The sequence below is a fragment of the Plecotus auritus genome, assembly GCF_963455305.1.
Source record: "Plecotus auritus genome assembly, chromosome: 6".
Taxonomy (NCBI): Eukaryota; Metazoa; Chordata; class Mammalia; order Chiroptera; family Vespertilionidae; genus Plecotus; species Plecotus auritus.
This window is the reverse complement of record NC_137773.1, coordinates 40,677,928-40,697,782: the sequence shown is the minus strand read 5'-3', so window position 1 is coordinate 40,697,782 and position 19,855 is coordinate 40,677,928. Positions and strand designations below refer to the sequence as shown.

At 48.0% G+C, this 19,855-nt stretch overlaps 2 protein-coding genes across 17 annotated transcripts in view; one reads left to right on the top strand and one right to left on the bottom strand.

Moving 5' to 3' along the window:
• The window catches only part of PHYKPL (5-phosphohydroxy-L-lysine phospho-lyase), a 26,987-nt gene extending 24,909 nt beyond the window's left edge, over positions 1 to 2,078 (top strand). The window contains exon 13 of one of the 2 annotated variants that reach the window (XM_080675673.1): positions 1,486 to 2,078. The gene's annotated coding sequence lies outside the window, so the exon portion shown is untranslated. The remainder of the gene's footprint in view (positions 1 to 1,485) is intronic. The other variant, XM_080675675.1, reaches the window with a different exon arrangement.
• The window catches only part of HNRNPAB (heterogeneous nuclear ribonucleoprotein A/B), a 21,077-nt gene extending 1,231 nt beyond the window's left edge, over positions 1 to 19,846 (bottom strand). For 2 of the 15 annotated variants that reach the window (XM_080675689.1, XM_080675684.1), the window contains exons 1-7: positions 6,125 to 6,187; positions 5,622 to 5,851; positions 4,694 to 4,862; positions 3,857 to 4,015; positions 3,557 to 3,691; positions 930 to 1,047; positions 116 to 256 (exon numbers count right to left, since the gene is read on the bottom strand). In XM_080675689.1, coding sequence (XP_080531815.1) covers positions 116 to 256; positions 930 to 1,047; positions 3,557 to 3,691; positions 3,857 to 4,015; positions 4,694 to 4,862; positions 5,622 to 5,830 — 931 coding nt within the window. In that variant the 5' untranslated portion in view covers positions 5,831 to 5,851; positions 6,125 to 6,187. Of the gene's footprint in view, positions 1 to 115; positions 257 to 929; positions 1,048 to 3,556; positions 3,692 to 3,856; positions 4,016 to 4,693; positions 4,863 to 5,621; positions 5,852 to 5,931; positions 6,216 to 6,386; positions 6,635 to 19,636 lie in introns of those variants that run through there. The other 13 variants (XM_080675685.1, XM_080675686.1, XM_080675683.1 and 10 more) reach the window with 13 other exon arrangements.
• Positions 19,847 to 19,855: the final 9 nt, after the last annotated feature.

Below are 19,855 nucleotides of genomic sequence, written 5' to 3'. Positions count from 1 at the left end.
GGCTACAAAGCCCAGCCTGTCTGACTCCAAAAGCCCCTGCTGCCAGTGACCCCTGCACTTTCTGTCCTGCCTCCCAGGTGGGTGACTGGATGGGGCCGCCCTCTCTCCTACTTACTGTAGTCGTAGCCGGGGCCGTAGCCGTAATAGCCATAGGGCGAGTAGTCGTAGCCGCCATAGCCGGGCCCGTAGCCCTGCTGGTAGCCGTAGCCCTGGTTCCAGTAGTTGCCGTAGCCCTGATTCCAACTCTGACTCTGACCTGTGGGGGGAGCAGGGCACAGGGGCCCATGGACCATTTAGCACACGCAGGAGCTAGGATGGAGGAAATCCTGCCCTTTGGGTGGCGGGGTTACTATGGCAACTCAGTAGAAGCCAAGGAAGGGGCTGCTGTCCTGGTATAACAGGGCCCTAACCTGACCCTGCACTTAGACCCAAGCTGCAGAGGAAGACAGAACGGAACCTAACTTCTCTCAGGGCCAAAGAGCAGCAGGAACTCATTCTCACTCAAATCACCCTCTGATTACCCAAACCCTCTCTGGCAGCTTGGCCTTAAAAAAGATAGAGTTCAGGCTTTGGAGTCAGAGGGCCTAGGGCAGAAGGAGGTAAAGCGCCTGGCACAGCCCTGCCCTACCTTCTGCCCACCCACCCATGGGTGGACCAAGACTCAGGACAGCCACAGAAGCCCATCAGGCCCCTCACCCCTACCCCGCAAAGTACAATACAAATCTTCCGCTGCCCTGGGGCCCTAGACCATGTGGGAAATATAGGCTCTTCCACTCCAACCAGCAGCAGCACAGCCCAGACCCAGGAGAGCCATTTCTGTCCCTGCCCACCCTGCCACACCAGAGACCAGAGTAAGCCCCCACAAGACAGGCATGGAAGCTCCATGCAGGCAGGGAAACCAGACCCATATTCATCCATGTTCCACTCACCTCCACTTCCACCACCACCACCACTGCCTCGGTTCCCTCTGTTGCGGTTTCCACGGCCCCCTGAGCCATACTGCTGCTGTTGATAGACTTTTCTGGGCAGAGCCACCTTGATTTCACACTACAAGCCAAGAGGACAGGAAGTCAGGCCACTGGGACAAGTTCTGGGGAGAGACTGTGCACAACGACCTTCATTTACAAACATTCGGACTTGGTCCATCTTCTCAATAATAAAATATGATAGGCTATGAAACCACATTTAGGCTAGAAGCTCGGAGAACCATAACTAAAACCGACACAACCAAGATCCACATTAGAGCCTTTTTGGCTCAAATCTCCCAGTGACTATACTGGGAATCATGGATACAAACCCAGGATTAGGACAGCTCCATGTTTAACAATTGGGAGGAGAGGGACAGCAGGGCCAATGCCAGCTCAGTGTAGCAAAACACACCAACTGTTAGGTCTATTGCCACCTTGGTCCTACTAGACAAGGTCAGAGAAGGCTTCCCGGATGAGAGCCAGAGAATCAAGTACACTTTCTGACTTGACTTTACAGGGGGAAAAAAAAATGAAGCATCCCACTCAAATGTATAGTGGTGACCCCGACTTCCAGCTTACAGAAGAAGAAAGCCACTAAGGCTCAGGGCAGAGCTTGCCTGAAACCAGACTGCTACCGCTACCCCTCCCCCAACCACTGGTCTGTAGTTGGGATGGGCCAAAAGCCCTATGTATGTCCCCCAGAGCCAAGTCAAGTTTCTGCTTAGCTCAAAAACCTGCCCATTGTGGGTGGAGGTATGGTCAGGGACCTTCCAGTGCTCCCACTGAAATAAATCATAAGTGCATTTTTAAAAGTACACTGGAAAAGAACAAAATAAAAATAAAACCCTGGCTGGTGTGACTCAGTTGGTAGGATATTGTCCTGTGCACTGAAGGGTTACTGGTTGATTCCTGGTCCAGGCATATGCCCAAGTTGCTGGCTCAATCCCTGGTGGGGGTATGGAGGAGGCAGCCAATTGATGTTCTGTGCTCACATCGATGTTTCTCTCCCTCCCTCTCTAAAAATCAATTTTAAAAATTTTAAAAAGGGGGACATCTATTATACTTTCAACAATAAAGATAAATTAAAAAAAAAAAACTGCTCTCCCTCCCTAGCTTTCATGTCCCCCTCTATACCTAACACCTAGACCACCACCACCACCCCACCCCCAATGCCTTTGCCTTTCCCTCTCCTAAGTTCCAAGGGCCCTTTCTTTTGCTTTTTTAACTTGTTTTCTGAGCTTACACAGTTCAGCTGGCTCACTTCTACCTCTGTAACTTTCTCTTTTGAAAAAAATTAAAAAATAAAGTACCCTGACACATACTCTGCCCCCAACTAAGACCAGTGAAAAAACATTCCACATAAGCTGTCCCCATATAAGTGTATTCCTGTAAAACTGGCAAATTACCCCCACCAGTGATACAATCTGATGTTTTCTACCCTACTGAATATACAACTAAATACAGTATTTCAAGACCCACTGCCAGCAGTGACTAGTGCTGCCCTATAGGCTCTTCCTGCCCATTTTTCATTATGGCAAAAAAAAAAAAAAAAAAGGCCTGTCTATATCCCTATCCACTGGGCTAGCTAATGGATGGTCTTATCCAAATGTCCCCTAGGATCCAATCTCATTTTACATGAAATTTAAGAGTCCAATCCAATCTTTCCAAATTCCCAGCCAGGAGTACTGAAGTTTTCAGGAGCCCCACCCTACCTGTCCAACTTTATCTGGCTGCCACTCCAGCACAGACAGAGCAGAGCCTATCACACCCTGCCACACCCTCAACACACAACTGCCACCTGGAGAATACTTAAAGCCATACTACCCTCTCTCTAGACCAGAGTTCAGGGGTAACAGCTATCTTTCTCACTTCTGTTCATTTGAAGGTAAACTGGCCCTGGGTATAAATATAAATGAGCCAGGACCCTGGGGGCTCTTTGGGAAGGATCTTGCTGGGATGGATTTGACTAAACCAGTGTCCAAAGGGGATGGAGAAGAATAAAGATTTGGTTTTGGCAGCAATAAGGAGAAAAGCTCTGCAGCAGTTTCTATAGTAAGCAGGACTTCACTGCTGGGGAAAGAAATCAGTGAACGGCAGAAGTTCCAAAATCTTCTGAGAACTGCAGATCTTAGACTCTAGATTCAGAACATCTTAATCTCTAGCTTTAAAGAGACTACTCAGCATGGTACTCTGTTTTTACTGCCAGGCTAAGAGCTCCTTGAAGGCCAGGACCATCTGCCCCCCAATCAGGGCTGTAGACCTGCAGAAAAACAATGAGGTCTCACTACCCTGGAGAGCCCTTGGAGGCAGCCCAACCCCTAAGCCGCACCTGCAAGGGGCAGACCTCTCCCGGCAAGAGGCTAGACCAGGGGTGGGCAAACTTTTTGACTCGAGGGCCACAATGGGTTCTTAAACTGGACCGGAGGGCCGGAACAAAAGCATGGATGGAGTGTTTGTGTGAACTAATATAAATTCAAAGTAAAGGAGCGGAGGAGAGAGCAAGAGAACCGGATAGAACAGCCGGATCCGGCCCGCGGGCCGTAGTTTGCCCACGGCTGGCTAGACACACATAACTGCAGACACTTTACCTTACTTCCACTGATGGTGTGGAACTTTTTCTCTAGAACCTTCTTCACAGGTTCTTCCTCTTCTTTAAAGGTGATGAAAACAAAACCTCGTCTTTTGTTTGACTTTGGATCCATTGGAAGATCAATGGCCTCAATCTGTAAACACAGGCAAAAGCTCAGGACCAGTACCTCCCCAGGGCTCACAGGGAACTGGATGGAGAAAAGGTCCATAAAGCAGCCTCACTGAGGAGGGCTCCTCCAGTCAGCCAAGGCTGTCAAGGACCAGGAAGGCCACCTCAGGGCAGATGGCAGGCCACTCACCTCCCCAAACTCGCCAAAGTACTCTCTGATTTTCTCCTCAGTGGCTTCAGGATTCAGACCCCCCACAAAAATTTTCTTTACAGGCTCCTTCTTCATGGCCATAGCCTTTTTGGGGTCAATGACACGGCCATCCAGCCTGTGCTCCTTCTGGTCGAGGACCTGTTCCGACAGGAGGAAGCTGGGTTCTAACTCAGCAGCACAACTCTACACAATGCTCTTCTCTTTGAGCCATGGAACCCCAACACAGGTACACAAAATGTTTCATCCCCTCCAAACTCTAACCCCAACCTGACTTTCCAACCCAACCATCAAATGTCAAGTACAGCTGGTTTACCTGTAAATCAGTCCTCACCGCCCCGACTTTTCCCATGTTATCCTGTACACCCTCTTCCTGCCTCGGCAGTTCCAGTTTAAGGCCTATCTCCAGAAGTAAAGCAGCAGTGACTGAAGGAAACTGGGCTGCTTAGGGTCAGAATCCTTACTCCACCACACTTAGCCACCTATGTGAGCTTTTCTACTTAAACTTCTGAACCTTAGCTTGTTTTCTGTAAAATGAAGCTAAAATAATGCCTATCTCATAACAACCTTGGACTCTTCTCCAGTCCTCACAGTAGTGTTTGCAGAGTCCAGAACAGGCAGAGGAAGGCAATAAATGTCCACTATCATCTTCCTATACCACTCCAGCCCACTCACTACCCTAACTAAACCTTTTTTCAAAAACAGGAACAAGGAGCTGCTTTTCTCAAAGCACTCAACCATGTGCAGAACACACAAGCTAATCATGCTCCAATATTAGTGTCCTTAGAATTTACTGCTTATATAAAGTACCCAGCTTACCTTCTCCACACTAGCAGCATCTTTGAAGAGAATAAACCCAAATCCTCTTGACCGGCCAGTGTTGGGATCCATTTTTATTGTACAGTCAACGACCTCTCCAAATTTGGTAAAATAATCCTTTAGGTCCTTTTTGCTGGTATCCCAGCTCAGGTGACCAACAAACATTTTTCTGAAATGGTAGGGTGAGACACATAGCAACAAATCTTATAAGAAAGCTGTGATTTTAGGACTGGTCCTAGCAAAGCATTCACTGAGAAGATCAGAAATAAAGCCACAATCTGGAACAAGACTATCCCTTGAGCCCCTAAGGGCTCTATCTTTGGAAGATGTTAAATCTTTACTAACTACCCTCCCAACCTCAACCTTGACTCTAACCAAGTTTCAGGAGACAGCAAACCCCGACTGGGCGAGGGAAAGGAAGGACAACCTGGCCAGGGGTACAGGCTCTGAGCGCTCACAACTGAAAGCAATTTGTGTAACAACCATGTATCAAAAGGCTACCGTCTCCGCCATTCTCCGCCACTTCCGAAAATTCGCTCTCAAGGAACTAGCAGCTTCCGGGTGCCCAGACCGTAACCCCGCCCTCGGTAGGAGGCGGAGGAAGGAGTACACGGCCCAGGCACGCGCCAACTCCGCCCACGCAGCCCCCGCGCGGCCCAGACCTGCTCGGCCCGAGGTCCCAGTGCACTCCCCTTCCGGGCGCCCGGCCCGTCCCTGGCGCCGCGCGAGAGGCCCCGGGGCGGCGCCAAAATCGACCCAACAAACTCCTACAAACTCGAGCGCGAGCGGCGGCAAAGCGGGCAGGCGCGGAGAACAAGTCCGCTGCCCGAGCCGCCCCGGCCGCCCGCCCCTCCCCCCGCCGCGTGGCGCCAACAAAAGGCGGCCCCGGAACAAAGGCGGCGTCCTGTCGGCCCACGGCCGCACCTACCCCGCGTCCTCCTCTTCCTTGCTGGCGTTGATCTTGTCGCCCTCGGCGCCGTTCTGGTTGCTGGCCGGAGGTGCCGCGCTCCCGCCTCCAGCGCTCGCCGCGGCCCCGCTGCCCGGCCCGGCCGGTGACTCGCCTTCGGGGGCGGCCTCGTGCCCGTTCTCGGTGGCGCCCGTCGTCTCCATGAGCTGCTCCTCACCGGTTTCCGACATTAGACCGGAGCGCGGCGGCTCCTGCAACGAGCGGCCACAGCACGTCAGGCCCGCGCGGCTCCCGCCGCCTGCCCCCCGCAGCCCGCGGCCCGGCCGCTCACCTCGCCGCCGGTGACGCCGCGAGGCCCGCTCGTCCCCACCCGCCGGGAAGGTGCCGCGAGGCTCCGCCGCGCTCAAGCTCGCACTGCCCGGTCTCCCCTCCCTCCGCCAACGGAGCTGCCGCAACTTCGCGCGCTCCTCCTCGACCACCGCTGCACGGAACCCACCGCCCAAAAGACTTGGTTAGGCCCGCACAGCGCCGCCTGACAATGCCGACTCGTGGCGCTCTTTATAATGCCGGAGCCGGGGCGCCCACCTCGCAACAAGAGGCATGCTCACTGGCTGTGCCCGTCCGTCACTCAACCCTGCGCCGGCGTCCTATTGGCCACGTCGGCGCGCGCACGCTAGATCCGGGCGGGCTTTGTCCTCATTTTAGAACCCGCGCGAGCCTGGGCCCTGCGGAGCGTTGCCTGATTGAACGACGTTCCAGCCCTAGGCTGAGAGGCTCCAGACATACCTTCCGTCCTGTTAGGCCGCAATCTCTCCCCTCCTGGCGCCCCCAAACCCAGCATTGACAGTCTCAGCCACTCCATTTCCCCAAAGAGGGAAGTAGGTTCGAACAAGTCTCGCAAACCAAGATCACCCGGCTGGAAGTGGCAGAATCCGGGCTGCCGAGCTTGGGCGCGTAGGGTCCCCCAAGGTCCTCGGCTCAGAGGGATGGCGACGCAGATCGCCCTCCCCTTGACCTTGGTGCCCTCAAAGCCCCGCGCTCCCGCCCTTTCTGCTGTCTCCCGCAGTAGGGAGACGCGGTTTGGGGAGGAGTCCTGCAGAGATCTGGTGCCTACCATGCTGACTAGGATGTGGCGAGAGAAACTATAGAACCATGGTGTTCCCCAATCAAGTCGCCCAACACCACCTTGACGATTAGCATCGCGTTTATACTTTTGATTACTTAAAATTTTTCATTTAAATTAACTCACTAATTTTTGCTGAAATTTAATTTTTTTAAAAAAAAATTCCACTAACATTTTCAAAATCATGATGTCGGGGGTTGGGTTAGTTAGTTCTCTTTTTCTAATATACAAAAACCCTTAATATTATCTCCTTGACAACCAAATTTAAAAGGCCTGCATAATCCTGTGATTCCTTTTAATCATATGGGTCCCAAATGGACCAAGATCACAACCTCTGAAGCCTGAACAATAGCACAGAACACAAGTAGCTGACATTCATCCGCTGGATTCCTGCAGCTGGATCCAGTGTGGCGGGCTAGGCCTTCTATTTTCGGATCTGATCTCCTAACAGCCCTGTGAAAGGTGGTACCATCGTCAATTTATAAATGAGAACACTGAAGCCCAAAGCCTTGGGCCATGGTTTACTCCCCAATCCAGCCAGCCAATGAGTTGCCATGAGAATGAAAAATTTTTACACTTGGAAAAAATAATCAACTTCAGAAAATCAAGATTTGGCCACACAGCACTACATTCCCCCCAAGGTATCAATCAACTAGAGCTGGGCATCCACCCCCAGATGAGCAAATGCCCTCTAGTTCACCCCAAGGCCCACCTGACCACTTCAGACTAGGTTCCATAACTGGAATTCACATATATCCATAAAACCTTGGTCATATACTGATCTGGCTTGCAGTGAAATCCAGAACAAACGCACCATGCCATCTCCACCTAAGCCCTCACCCACCCACAGACATAAGGACCAGGGATGTGACTCACAGGAGATGATGGGTGCAGCTACCCAAGCAATGAAGATAATTCAGGTGATTAAGTTCAAATAGTCTAAATGCAGCCACAGGGCATAACTATTGGGAACACAAATTCACTTAATCTGCCCTTGTCCACCTGGATTCTCTTAGCACAACCTGGGAAACACTTTCAACATGTCAAGCCTAAGGATAACATTCAGACCATGCTTCAAAGTTTGCAAAATGTTTTCACCAACATGGCTTTATTGGAGATTCAAAATAATCTTGTGTGTTCTTATCCATAATTTATAGAGGAAAATGCTGAAATCACACATCTAAAACTGTGGCCACAAAGCCAGCATTTCCAACTCCATATTGTTCCAGGGCTCAGGGCTACTGTAGGCCAAAGAGTCTCTGAGCTCCTGAGTTCCTTGGTCTGAATTAGATCTTGTGTCAACTTCAATTCTGCTGCTCAAATGAAGCAATGGCTTAGAAAATACTTTACAAACTATAAAGAACTGCAGACCTGTGGGGGTCAGTCTTCGCCCAGAATGCTTTCATATTGCATCCAAGGGTATATCTGACAGAGGCAGAGAACCGGGATGTTGGAAGCACCAGAAAGTCGCTTTGACACAAGGATCTCCACTCTTATTATTGGGTCCCAGCTACAAAACTAGAGTAGAGGGCTTCTTCCATGACAGTGAGGTTCTCAAATCAACAAGGAGCTCAGGCTGTCAGGCAATATATGTATAAAAATGTGTACAATCATCAGTCTAGAATAAAGAGGACAGGCACAAAATGCATTTTCAAAGTTTTTAAAATTACATGAATTCATTTTTCTCACAATCTTTTTTTTTTTTTTTTGGCTGAGCCTGCAAAGTGGAAATTGCAGGAGTTAACTACAAATATGACGTGACTGCAGTGGCCAACTCCCACGCAAGCCACTGCCCACTCAGGTCCCCGAGCTCCAGCTCCTCCACTTCAGGGCTAACTCTGGCTCCAGCCGGAGGAAACTTTTTAAAACGCAAGTCAGATCTTGTCACACTGTGTGAAAACCCTGGCTGGCTTCCCACCACTCTGAGAATGAAATCCTAACCCTGAATATGGGTGGGATGAGAAAGCCAGTTAGGAGTCACAGAAATCCATGCCCTGCCCAAATACCTCCTTGCTATGTGGTCAGAGTGGAAGGGTCACTTCTGGGCCTGGGCATAGAGGCCAGCCTCCCCCAGACCTCCCTTCCCCTGGAGACCACGTGTTCTGATGCTGGAGCTACATTATGGAGAGCTGTTCAACCCATGTCACACTTGCCATGAGCAAGAAAGGAATCTGTACTGTCAAGCTACTAAGACTGGGGGTTTATCTCTAGTTGCAGCCTAGTCAAGCCTAACCACTCCACTGGACTTAAGAGGCCTGGCATGAGCCACCCTAGCCACACCTTATGCCCACTCTTCCCTCTGGCTGTGCTGATTTATTTCTTAGAACTCACCTGCACCCTTCTGGAGGTACCTTTGCACCTGCTGTTCCCTCTACCTGGAATACTCTTCTCCAAGTTTCACCTGCCTACTCTACATATATGTGTGGGTTGAATTGTGTCCCTTCCAAAAGTATGTTCAAGTCCTAAACCCTGGTACCTATGCATGTGACCTTATTTGGAAACAGGATCTTTGCAGATGTAATCAAGTTAAGATGAGGTCAAACTGGAGTTGGTGGGCCCTTAAACTGGTGCCTTATAAGAAGAAACGATACCCATAGCCATACACAAGGAAAATGGCAGGTAATGACAGAGGCAGAGATTGGAGTGATGTGTCCACATGTCTTGGCAATTCGGGCTACTAGTACAGATTACCACAGACCAGTTAACTTAAACAACAAACATTCATTTTTTTCTTACAGTTCTAGAAGCTGGGAAGTCCAAGATCAAGGCACTGGCAGATCTGGTGTCTGGTGAGAACCTGTTTCCTAGTTTGCATATGGCCATCTTTTCACTGTGTCCTCACCTGACAGAGAGGAAAGAGAAGGGAGCTCTCCCTGGTATGTTCTTTTTTCTAATATATTTTATTGATTTTTTTTACAGAGAGGAAGGGAGAGGGATAGAGAGTCAGAAACATCGATGAGAGAGAAACATCGATCAGCTGCCTCCTGCACATGCCCCATTAGGGACGTACATGCCCTTGACTGGAATCGAACCTGGGACCCTTCAGTCCGCAAGCCGACACTCTATCCACCGAGCCAAACCGGTTAGGTTCTGGTCTCCTCTTATAAACTCATTAATCCCAACATGAGGCCCTACCCCCATGACCTCATCTAACTTAATTGCCTCCCAAAGGCCTGACTTCCAAACACCATTACCTTGGAGATTGGGTTTCAACATATGATTTTTTTTTTTTTTTTAATATAGTTTTACTGATTTTCAGAGAGGAAGGGAGAGGGAGAGAGAGATAGAAACATCAATGATGAGAGAGAATCACTGATTGGCTGCCTCCTGCATGCCCCCTACAGGGGATCGAGCCATGTGCCCTTAACCGGAATCTAACCCAGGACTCTTCAGTCCATAGGCCGACACTCTATCCACTGAGCCAAACCAGCTGGGGCTCAATATATGATTTTTGAGTCCATAGCACCAACAAACACCAAGGATTGCCAGCCACACCAGAAGCTAGGAGAGAGGTTCCCCACCAGAGCCTGCAGAGGAAGTGTGGCCCTGCCAACACCTTGATTTTAGACTTTTGGCCTCCAAACTATAAATTTCTGTTGTTGTATGCTACCCAGCTGGTGGTGCTTTGTTACAGCAGCTCTAGCTGACTAATACAACATCCATCAGACTTCTGCTTCCTCCAGGAAGTGGTCTGTGATGCCCCAAGGAAGTGTCCCTCTCAGAGTAGGGACCATACAATATTGATACCAACCATGAGCTCAATGAGTTCCTGCATTAGGTCTGTCCCCTTGACCCTGACACCTCCAGGGCACCTCAATACCTGCAGAATGAATAAAAGATCTCTTGACCTGGGGTTACTAACTGGTTCCTTATGGGCCAAATCTGGCTCAGATGTGCTTGCTTGCTCTGCACAGCATTTTCAACATCTTAAGAAATTATTTACCAACATTTATGAAGTATAATATTTCTAAAAAATGTTCTATTTCCACTTACTTTTGGAAAATTGTTAGATGACATAGTCCCACATATCTACAGAAGCTGGATGGGACAGGTGCCATCCAGTTCACCCCAGCCCCCACCAGGTCCTGTCATCTTACTCCTGGGCCCCTAAATTAATTTTCATTGGTGGAAAGCATCTGAGGTGTCAGTCCCTAACTAGGCCCCATGAAGCTCAGCTTCTCCATCTTTCAAACAGGGATGACAACACCTGCTTCTCAGCACTGCTGCAGGGATCCGAGAATGTGTGCCAAGTGCCTGGCAGGTAGCAGGTAGAAATGAGAGGTGCTAGGACTAGTACCAACACTGACAAATAGAAGCATCCAAGGGAAGCCTCCTCCTCTGCTGAGCTTCCCCCTGCTATGTCTCAAATCAATTCTCAAAACAGATTTGGAAGTTCTGAAGAAGCTCTAACGGCTGGTGCCCCGCCCCCCAACCCCCAAGGCCACATTCTTATGACAGCCTCCTGTGCCCAGCTTGAGTCTCAGAGGCAGCCTCTGCCCAACAAAGGCAAATCAGAGATGCCCAGGACACCCTTCTGGAATCAGACCTCAATGGAATATGTGCTTCACATACAGACCTAATCCTCCCAGTCTCCTCAAGAGCCCGCAAGTTCATACAGTGGACAGGGCACAAAGAGGGGCTCAGTTTGGTTTCATGTCACAATCCACTTCATAGCTTTTAAAACTTCACATTCCCAGGCCCCTGAGGTTGGATTCTCATATATATATATATATATATATATATATATATATATATATATATATATATATATATATATATATATATAGTGTTCTGAGCACTGGGCATTGGGGTAGGAACAGATTTAGGGCCCACTGCTGCAGACCAGTAACGGAAAAGCCTATAAAATAGAAATGCCCAGTTCCTCTGAGAGGCAGCAGTGCCTCCTCAAAATATCAGCCCTGGAGGCTCTTTAGTTTATGCTTTAGGGCCTCAGTTTCTGGTTATGCAACAATTCGTCTATTCACTCATTTATTCACACCTTGGCTTCAACTGCTATTGATATGTCCACACCCCTTTGGAAAGACTATTTTCTGAACTCTAAACCCTCAGGCATAAAAATCTCTACTGAACTATCACCAAGGCACCTCAACCTCAGCATATCCCAAATGGAACACATGACATTCCCCTGAGCGCTGACCCTCTGCTGGTGTTTTTGGCCACAGAGAATGCCTCTACCATCTACCCACCTGTGCAAGCCAGGAACATAGCTGTGTCAGCCTCTCTCCCTCACCTCCCCCATTTGGTCTGCCATCTAGTCCAGAATGTGCCTTCATTATTCTGTCACCTGCACTCAGGTTTGGATGACAGGATTATCAGTCAGGGTGGCTACACGGTGGTACCAAGCCGAGGTAAACACTGTAGAAGATTGTTTCTTACAGATTAACAATTCAGGGTAGGTGTTCAGGCGAGAAGCGACTCACTTCCACATGATTATTTAAGGACCCAGGCCCTTCCATTTTGTGGCTCTACCATCCCCTTGGGCCTTGTCATCTGCAGAAGAAACCTGGGGAGGAACCAGTGTGGGAGTCTTCATGGTCCAGGCCTGGAAGGCCTCCACTCACATTCCACTGGCGAGAACTCTGTCATGTAGCCTCACCTACAAGGGACACTAAGAAATGAGCTTAGCTGCTTACATAAAGAAGGCAAAAATAGGTTAGGTGCCCAGTCTTCACCACAATAAGCTTTCAACAACTGCATGTTAATGACAATGAAGGGACACCCTTTAATACAGTTCCTCATGTTGTGGTGACCCCCAACCATAAAATTACTTTCGTTGCTACTTCATAACTGTAATTTTGCTACTGTTATGAATCGAAATGTAAATATCTGTGTTTTCCTATGGTCTTAGGCGACCCTGCTAGCGGTTCTCAACCTGTGGGTCACGACATGAGGAACTGTATTAAAGGGTCGCGGCATTAGAAAGGTTGAGAACCACTGCCCTAGAGGAAAGCTTTCCTTCAGTCAAGCAGCCTTTCAGGGAACATCACCAAGCACTTGTCCTGGGTAATATGCTGGCCTCCACCATCAGAGGCCACTCTGCCCTGGGAGCTGAACATACTTTCCAAATGGTGAGATGAATGTTATATCAGAGAAACACAGGACAGGGACATGTGGGAGGCACTGAACCAAGCTAGGGAGGTGGGTAGGAAGGATAAAACTTCCCACAAGAACAGACAGGCATCCAGGCTGCACCATGAAGACTAAATGGGGGCGGGGTGGGGAGGGGTCCTCCAGGCAGAGACGGGGGGCGGGGGGGGGGGCGGGAAGGGGGTTTGGGCAGAGAAAGCAGATTGGGAAACTGTAAGTAGCCCCACATGATACACAGGAGCTGAGATTGTGCCATTGGGCAGGGGCTTTACATGCCAACCACGAAGGATTCCTTTTATCCACCAGAAACAGGAAGTCAGTAAGTACTGGGACAGCAATAGTCCAAGGGTGGGGATGGAAAAGAGGGTCAATATGAGACATTAAGGAGGAGAAGGCAGAACTGCATCCATGTGTGGCTACAATCCCAACTCCATGCGTAGGGCAAGGGACGCACTAAGTCTGGAAAGTTGGACCATAACCACCCAGTGGACGGCCTTGAATGCTAGTCTGGGCAAGAAAAGTGGTAGGCAGGTACTGTCTGCCTCTCTCAAGGAGAAAACCATCCCACCTTAGGTGACAGCCTCTCATTTCCTGGTTAACCTGCCTCCACAGGCATGGCCTTCTTTTGTCCATTTCTTCTAATATAAGAGATGATCGCTTTCAAAGACCAAGCTCAAACCCCTCATTAACAGAGAAGGAAACCAAAGGGCACAGAAAGGGAGAGTTTTATTCTATGCAAGCTGCTATAACAAAATACTTAAAAAGACTGAGTGGCTTATAAACAAACATTTTATTTCTCACAGTTCTGGAGCCTGAAAAGTCCAAAATCAAGGCATTGGCAGGCTTAGTGTCTAATAAGAGCCTGCTTCCTGGTTCATAGACGGCTGTCTTCTTGCTGTGTCCTTACATGGTAGAAGGAGTGAGGGAGCTCTCTGGGGTCCCTTTTATGAGAGCACTAATCTCATTCATGAGGATTCCATCCTCATGACTTAATTGTCTCCCAGAGGCCCTACCTTCTAATACCGGCACCCTCAAGCTTCAGTCCCAGCAGGGCTACCCAACAGAAATACGATATAATGCAAGCCACAAATGCAAACACATGCATAACATTTCCTAATAGCCACATTAAAAGAGAATTAGAGAAAAAAAAAGAGTATTAGACAATTAGTAAAAAGATAAAAAGAAACAGGTGAAATTAACTTTAATAAAACATTTTATTTAGTCCAATCTATCCAAAATATTATAATCTCAAATGCAATCAACACAGAAAATTATTTTACTTGTTTTTTTTGGACTACCTTGGAAACCCATCATGGATTTTACACTTATAGCACATCTCAATTCAAACCAGATAGTTTATTTTTTTATGAGTTTATTTGAACTATACTGATGACATGCCAGGAAGCAAGATCTCAAATGCTCTCCAGACCAGATAATTTTCAAGGGCTCAGTAGCCACATGTGGCCAGTGGCCACTAGATTGGACAGCACAGATCTAATCCAGGGATTGGCAAACTATGGCCCATGGCCCAAATCTGGCCAGTTGTCTGGTTTTGTATGACCCTCAAACAAAGAAAAGACTGTTTTTTAAAGAATAGTATTTCATGACTTATAAATTCTAGGAAATTCAAATTTAGTGTCTTTAAAAATAAAGTTTTTAATTCTGTCAATAAAAATGTAGAGAAGTGTTTTATCTCTTCATATATTACGTACTTACCTCCATAATACCCTCGATTTTGCCTCTGGGTTCACACAGCAGAAAATACCATCTGATCCTGTGTAGGAAAAGTTGCCCTGCCCTGTTCTAGACCATCAGCTCCCCCTAAACTCCAATACAGGAGCTCCAGATTTGGCTTTGGAATCAAGAGGCCCAACCCAAATCCCAACTGCCAGGCGTCTCTGAGATTTAGAACAAGCCATTTCCCCTTTTTGAGCCTCAATTTCCTTCACTGAAAATCGGGACAGCACTCAAATGGGTGTAAAGAGGGTGAAAACCCGGCACAGGCCACGAGCTGGTCACTCATTCACTGGTTGCCATTGTCCCTTGCTTTACACCTCTGGCTGCAGCACCTACCCACCGAGCCCCCTCACCTGACTCAGTATCTCCTCCTGTGGCAGCCCCACCAGCCGCCTTCTCCCAGCATCCTGAGCAATCTCCGCCTCCACTGGCCAGAGCCCCACATCCACAGCTTCTGGATCACTTTGGCAGCGCAAACCTCCATCTGCCTAGAATAACTTCCTCCCTGCCTGCCTCACCAAATCCTGTTTCCTGCAAGATGATACCCACGCCCCGCCAGCAGTGCCACGAGGTTCTCAGCCCTGCCGCTCGGTCTCCAGAACCGACCGTAGTACTTCCGGCACGCCCTCGGGTCGATCTGCGCACGCGCAGGGTTGGATCCCTCCAAGTAAGGATCAGTTCCCAGCTGGACCTGGATGTAGGTCCCAACAAATACTTCTGACTGGCCTAGCGAGGCGTGGGCCAGATGTTCAGATCCAGTCCTTTCTTTCCCCTCGACCCCCATGATAAAAAGCCTCCTCAATTCCGACACCACACACCTTAATCCTGCCTGCTCCCTGACTTGGCAGAGCTTCCTCCCAGTACAACCCCTCCCACCTCGCCTAAATCCTGCGGGCTTCTGCCTTTCCAGAACGAGCTCCAGTCATCCTCTCCCCGCCCCCCCGGCCCGCCCCTGCCCCGCCCAGGTCAGCTAGATCACCTGCTGATTTATGTTGGTCTTGGTCTATCTATGCTATAGCGCCCGCCCACCCATTTTCCTTTGTCACCTCTTTACTATCTTTTCCTCCTGGGGAAATGTTCCTTCTAAAATTGACTTTCTGGCCCGGCCAGCGTAGCTCAGTGGTTGAGTGTCGACCTATGAACCAGGAGGTCACGGTTCCATTCCGTGTCAGGGCATATACCGGGGTTGTGGGCTTGATCCCCAGTGTGGGGCATGCAAGAGGCAGCCAATCAATAATTCTCTCTCATCATTGATGTTTTTATCTCTCTCTCTCCCTCTCCCTTCATCTCTGAAATCAATTTAAAAGAAAGAAAAAAAGAATCAACCAATGAACGCATAAGTGGAACAACAAATCAGCATTTCTCTCTCTCTCTCTCTCATTCCCTTCCTCTCTATCAAATCAATAAATACACTAAAAAAAAAAAAAAAACTAAAAAAAAATATTTTCCCGAAATGCCACGCTGACTTTTCTAAGCTCTCAGTTTTACACAGTAAGGTATGTCCCAAGCAGTTGTGCTGGAGGAGAGTTCCATCCACCACTTGATGGTCCCTCTCTCCTTAGAATCTGGCCCAAACGTCAGAATTCAGTTTTGGGGAGACACCAATTGCTGCTAATAAAACTAGGCGGACATATAGGGAAGAGCAACTTGACTAATACTGCCATACAATACTGACATAACTGGCCTAGGAATGAATTAAAACAGATTTACAATAAATTGCATAAACCATATATAATTTTATTTTTCTCTTCTACTTAAAATCAGCTCCTAGAGTATGCATCTAGCTTGATAAAATTCAATTAAAAAGCTCACCCTCAATTAAAAAATGGTCAAAGGATCTGAACAGACATTTCTTCAAAGATATGCAAATAGCCAATAAGCACAGAGAAGTTGCACAGCATCATTAGCTATTAGAAAAATCCAAATCAAAACCTCAATGAAATACTACTTTACACCCACTAGGATTACTGTATAGTAATGAAAAAGTCAGGTAACTGCAAATATTGGTGAGAATGTAGAAAAATTGGACACTGCTGGTAGAAATATAAAATGGCACAACCACTTTGGAAAAACAGCCTGGCAGTTCCCCCTAAAGGTAAACATAGTGTTACCATTTTACATAGCAAATCTATGTCAAGGTATATACCCAAGAGAATCTAAGCAAGCATGTCAAACTCGCGGCCAGCGAGCATGCAGCCCACCGGCAGTGAGTTTGACATGCTTGAGAGCATATGCCCACATGAAAACTTGTTGTGAATGTTCATAGCAGCACTATTCATAAGAATCAAAAGCTGGAGACAACCCAAGTGTCCATCAACAAATGAATGGATAAAATGTGGTATGTCATACAATGGAATGTCATGTAATAATGAGTACTGAGTGTGGATGAACCTTAAAAATATTATGCCAAGTGAAAATACACCTACACCACATAAACCACGTTGGATCTGGCACAGATCTGTAGGACTGGTGTTAGAAATACATAATGTGGTTTACTATGGACATATTTGCTCTTGGCACTGCATTATCTAAAAAAACTGACACTTGTGACCTGGCCAGGCCAAGGTTCCTACACTTTCACTATCCAGCCATGTTTCATGACCATTGAGCTGAGGTCTAACGCCAAGTCACAGGTTATGAACACCAGCACAAGATTGGAGATAGCAGACCTGGGTTCAAATCCAGCTTTATGTGAGATGGATGGAGCTATTCACCTTTATAAGCCTCAGGAAATAATGAGGGTATTCTTTGAGAGCAATGGATGAGATATCACATGTAATGAGCTTGGCACATAAACATTACTCCTTCCTCCTTCTTATAAGAACTGAGAGGGCTTCAAAACTGAGGGATGAGGTCGGTCACACATTTGCTTGAGTCGGGTTTCCCTAGGAAGAAATTCTCTGCTGTACAGATTTCCTCCTGCTATATGCACACATCTGGCAGCACCTCTCCCTTTTGCGACTCTGGCACATTGTCATCTGTCCTATAATACAGAAAAATGTTCACAAGAACACCACTCAGGAAGAGGAGCAGAAAAACACCCTGCAGCAGAGCCCTGCCAGCTGTGTGTTCAGAGGCACTTGACTTCCCAGGGAGGGCCAGAACTGCCACCACAGGACCTAGGGGAGGAAGAAGGGAGAGGGGGCTTGGAGTGAGCAGTCAGGCAAAACTGACAGTAACCACCAGTCCTAATGCTGGTCCTTAATGGCAGGAAGGGCCGTCTTTTCTCAAGAAATTCCAAAGGAAAAACATTTAAAAAGTCAATTTTTGGTTACACGGTACATATAAAGTGTGTTCACTTTCACATTATTTTTTAAATTATTTTTAAATATATTTTATTGATTTCAGAGAGGAAGGAAGAGGGAGAGACAGATAGACACATCAATAATGAGAGAGAAGCCCTGACTGGTTTGGCTCAGTGGATTGAGTGTTGGCCTGAAGTCTGAAGGGTCCCAGGTTCAATTCCAGTCAAGGGCATGTACCTTGGTTGCAGGCACATCCCCAGTAGGGGGTGTGCAGGAGGCAGCTGATCAATGTTTCTAATTCTCTAGCCCTCTCCCTTCCTCTATGTAAAAAATCAATTAAAAAATATATTTTAAAAAAAATAATGAGAGAATCATGGATCCACTGCCTCCTGCACACCCCCTACTGGGGATTGAACCTGCAACCTGGGCATGTGCCCTTGACCGGAATCAAACCCGGGACCCTTCAGTCCCCAGGCCAACGCTCTATCCATTGAGCAAACCAGCTAGGGGTCAAATTATTTTTTATTGCCTATATAACATATTTTCATTTTTCAATTGATATATTTTCCTATTTGTGAAATTAGTTGGGGTCTAAGGTTAGGATGAATTATAACCTACTTCTTATTAAAATACTAAATTTAAAAAATCCATTTTTCAACTTAATGACTGGTTACAGAGTTAAAATGTCAATTTTTTTGTTTTTGTCTTTTTATTGAATTTATTGGAATTAGATTGGTTTGCAAAACCATACAGGTTTCAAGTGTACAATTCAATAAAACCTCATCTGCACACTGCTTTATGTGTTCGTCACCCATGCAAAGCCTCTTTCCACCCCCATTTCCCCCCACTTACCCACCTCCACCTACCCCTACCCCCCTTCCCTTTGGCTATCATCACACTGTTGTCCGTGTTCATGGGCTATGTTCTTTGGCTAATCCATTCACCTTCTTTCATCCAGTCCCCCAACCCCTTCCCCTCTGGCAGCTGTCAATCTGTTCCATGTATCCATGCCTCTGTTTCTATTTTGTTCTTCAGTTTATTTTGTTCATTAGATTCCATATATAAGTGAGATCATATGGTATTTGTCTTTCTCTGACTGGCTTACTTTACTTAGCATAATAATCTCCAGGTCCAACAATGCCATTGCAAAAAGTCAGTTTTCAAAAGGTCAATTTTTAAGTTGGCTTAACTGTGTTCCACGCTACCTGCAGACTTCTGAAATCCCACATACAGGCCTGTTCTACCACCACAAAAAGGCAGGCCATCCATCCCATAATCAAAGGCAATTAATTTGTAGCAATTATCTAATTAATTTCCATGCAGTGTCCTAAGACACCGTGGGAGAAGTTGGAGATATTAAGATCCACCCCAGTCTAGGCCTGCTGACCTCCCTAGTGTCACTGTCCATTAATCCTCTATAATAACTGCAAACTGGAGGCCGACTCAAGGCTGTCTCCACCACACCCTGGAGTGCGGTACCCACAGTGTCCACGCAGGTTTCCTCTTCACTCTGCTGTCTCCATGGCGTCCTCTGTGCGTGATACCAGGCCGTAGTGGGAACTACAAGGAATAAGGGTTAGGGAGAGGCGGCGGCGGGGGAGAGGTCTGTAATTTTAGATAAGGTGGTCATCAGGGGAACCCCCTCCCGTGGGTAACATTTGAGCAGATCCCCGCGGGAAGAAGGAGCGGGCCACGGGCTCCCTGGGGAACGGCGTCCAGACCGAGGCGCTTCAGCGAGTGGGGCATCCATCGCTTGCCAGGAAAGAGAGAGTGTTAGACAGGGTGCGAGAACGAAGAAAACTGTTAGCGGCGTCAGGCTTTACCTGCACCTTGGCACCGGGGACACAACACCCAGGACCAGCTCAGGACCGGGGACCTGCCCGGCTGCGCACTGTCCACCTGAGGGGGCAGGTCCTGAGGCGATTTGGAACCTCAATGGGCTTACTTCGCATTCTAGCTTCCGAGTCCTAGACTCGCAGGTTTTTGCCACGATCACGTCCCCTCAGACTTGCTCAAGCTCCCTGGGAGTCCTCGTGATGCGG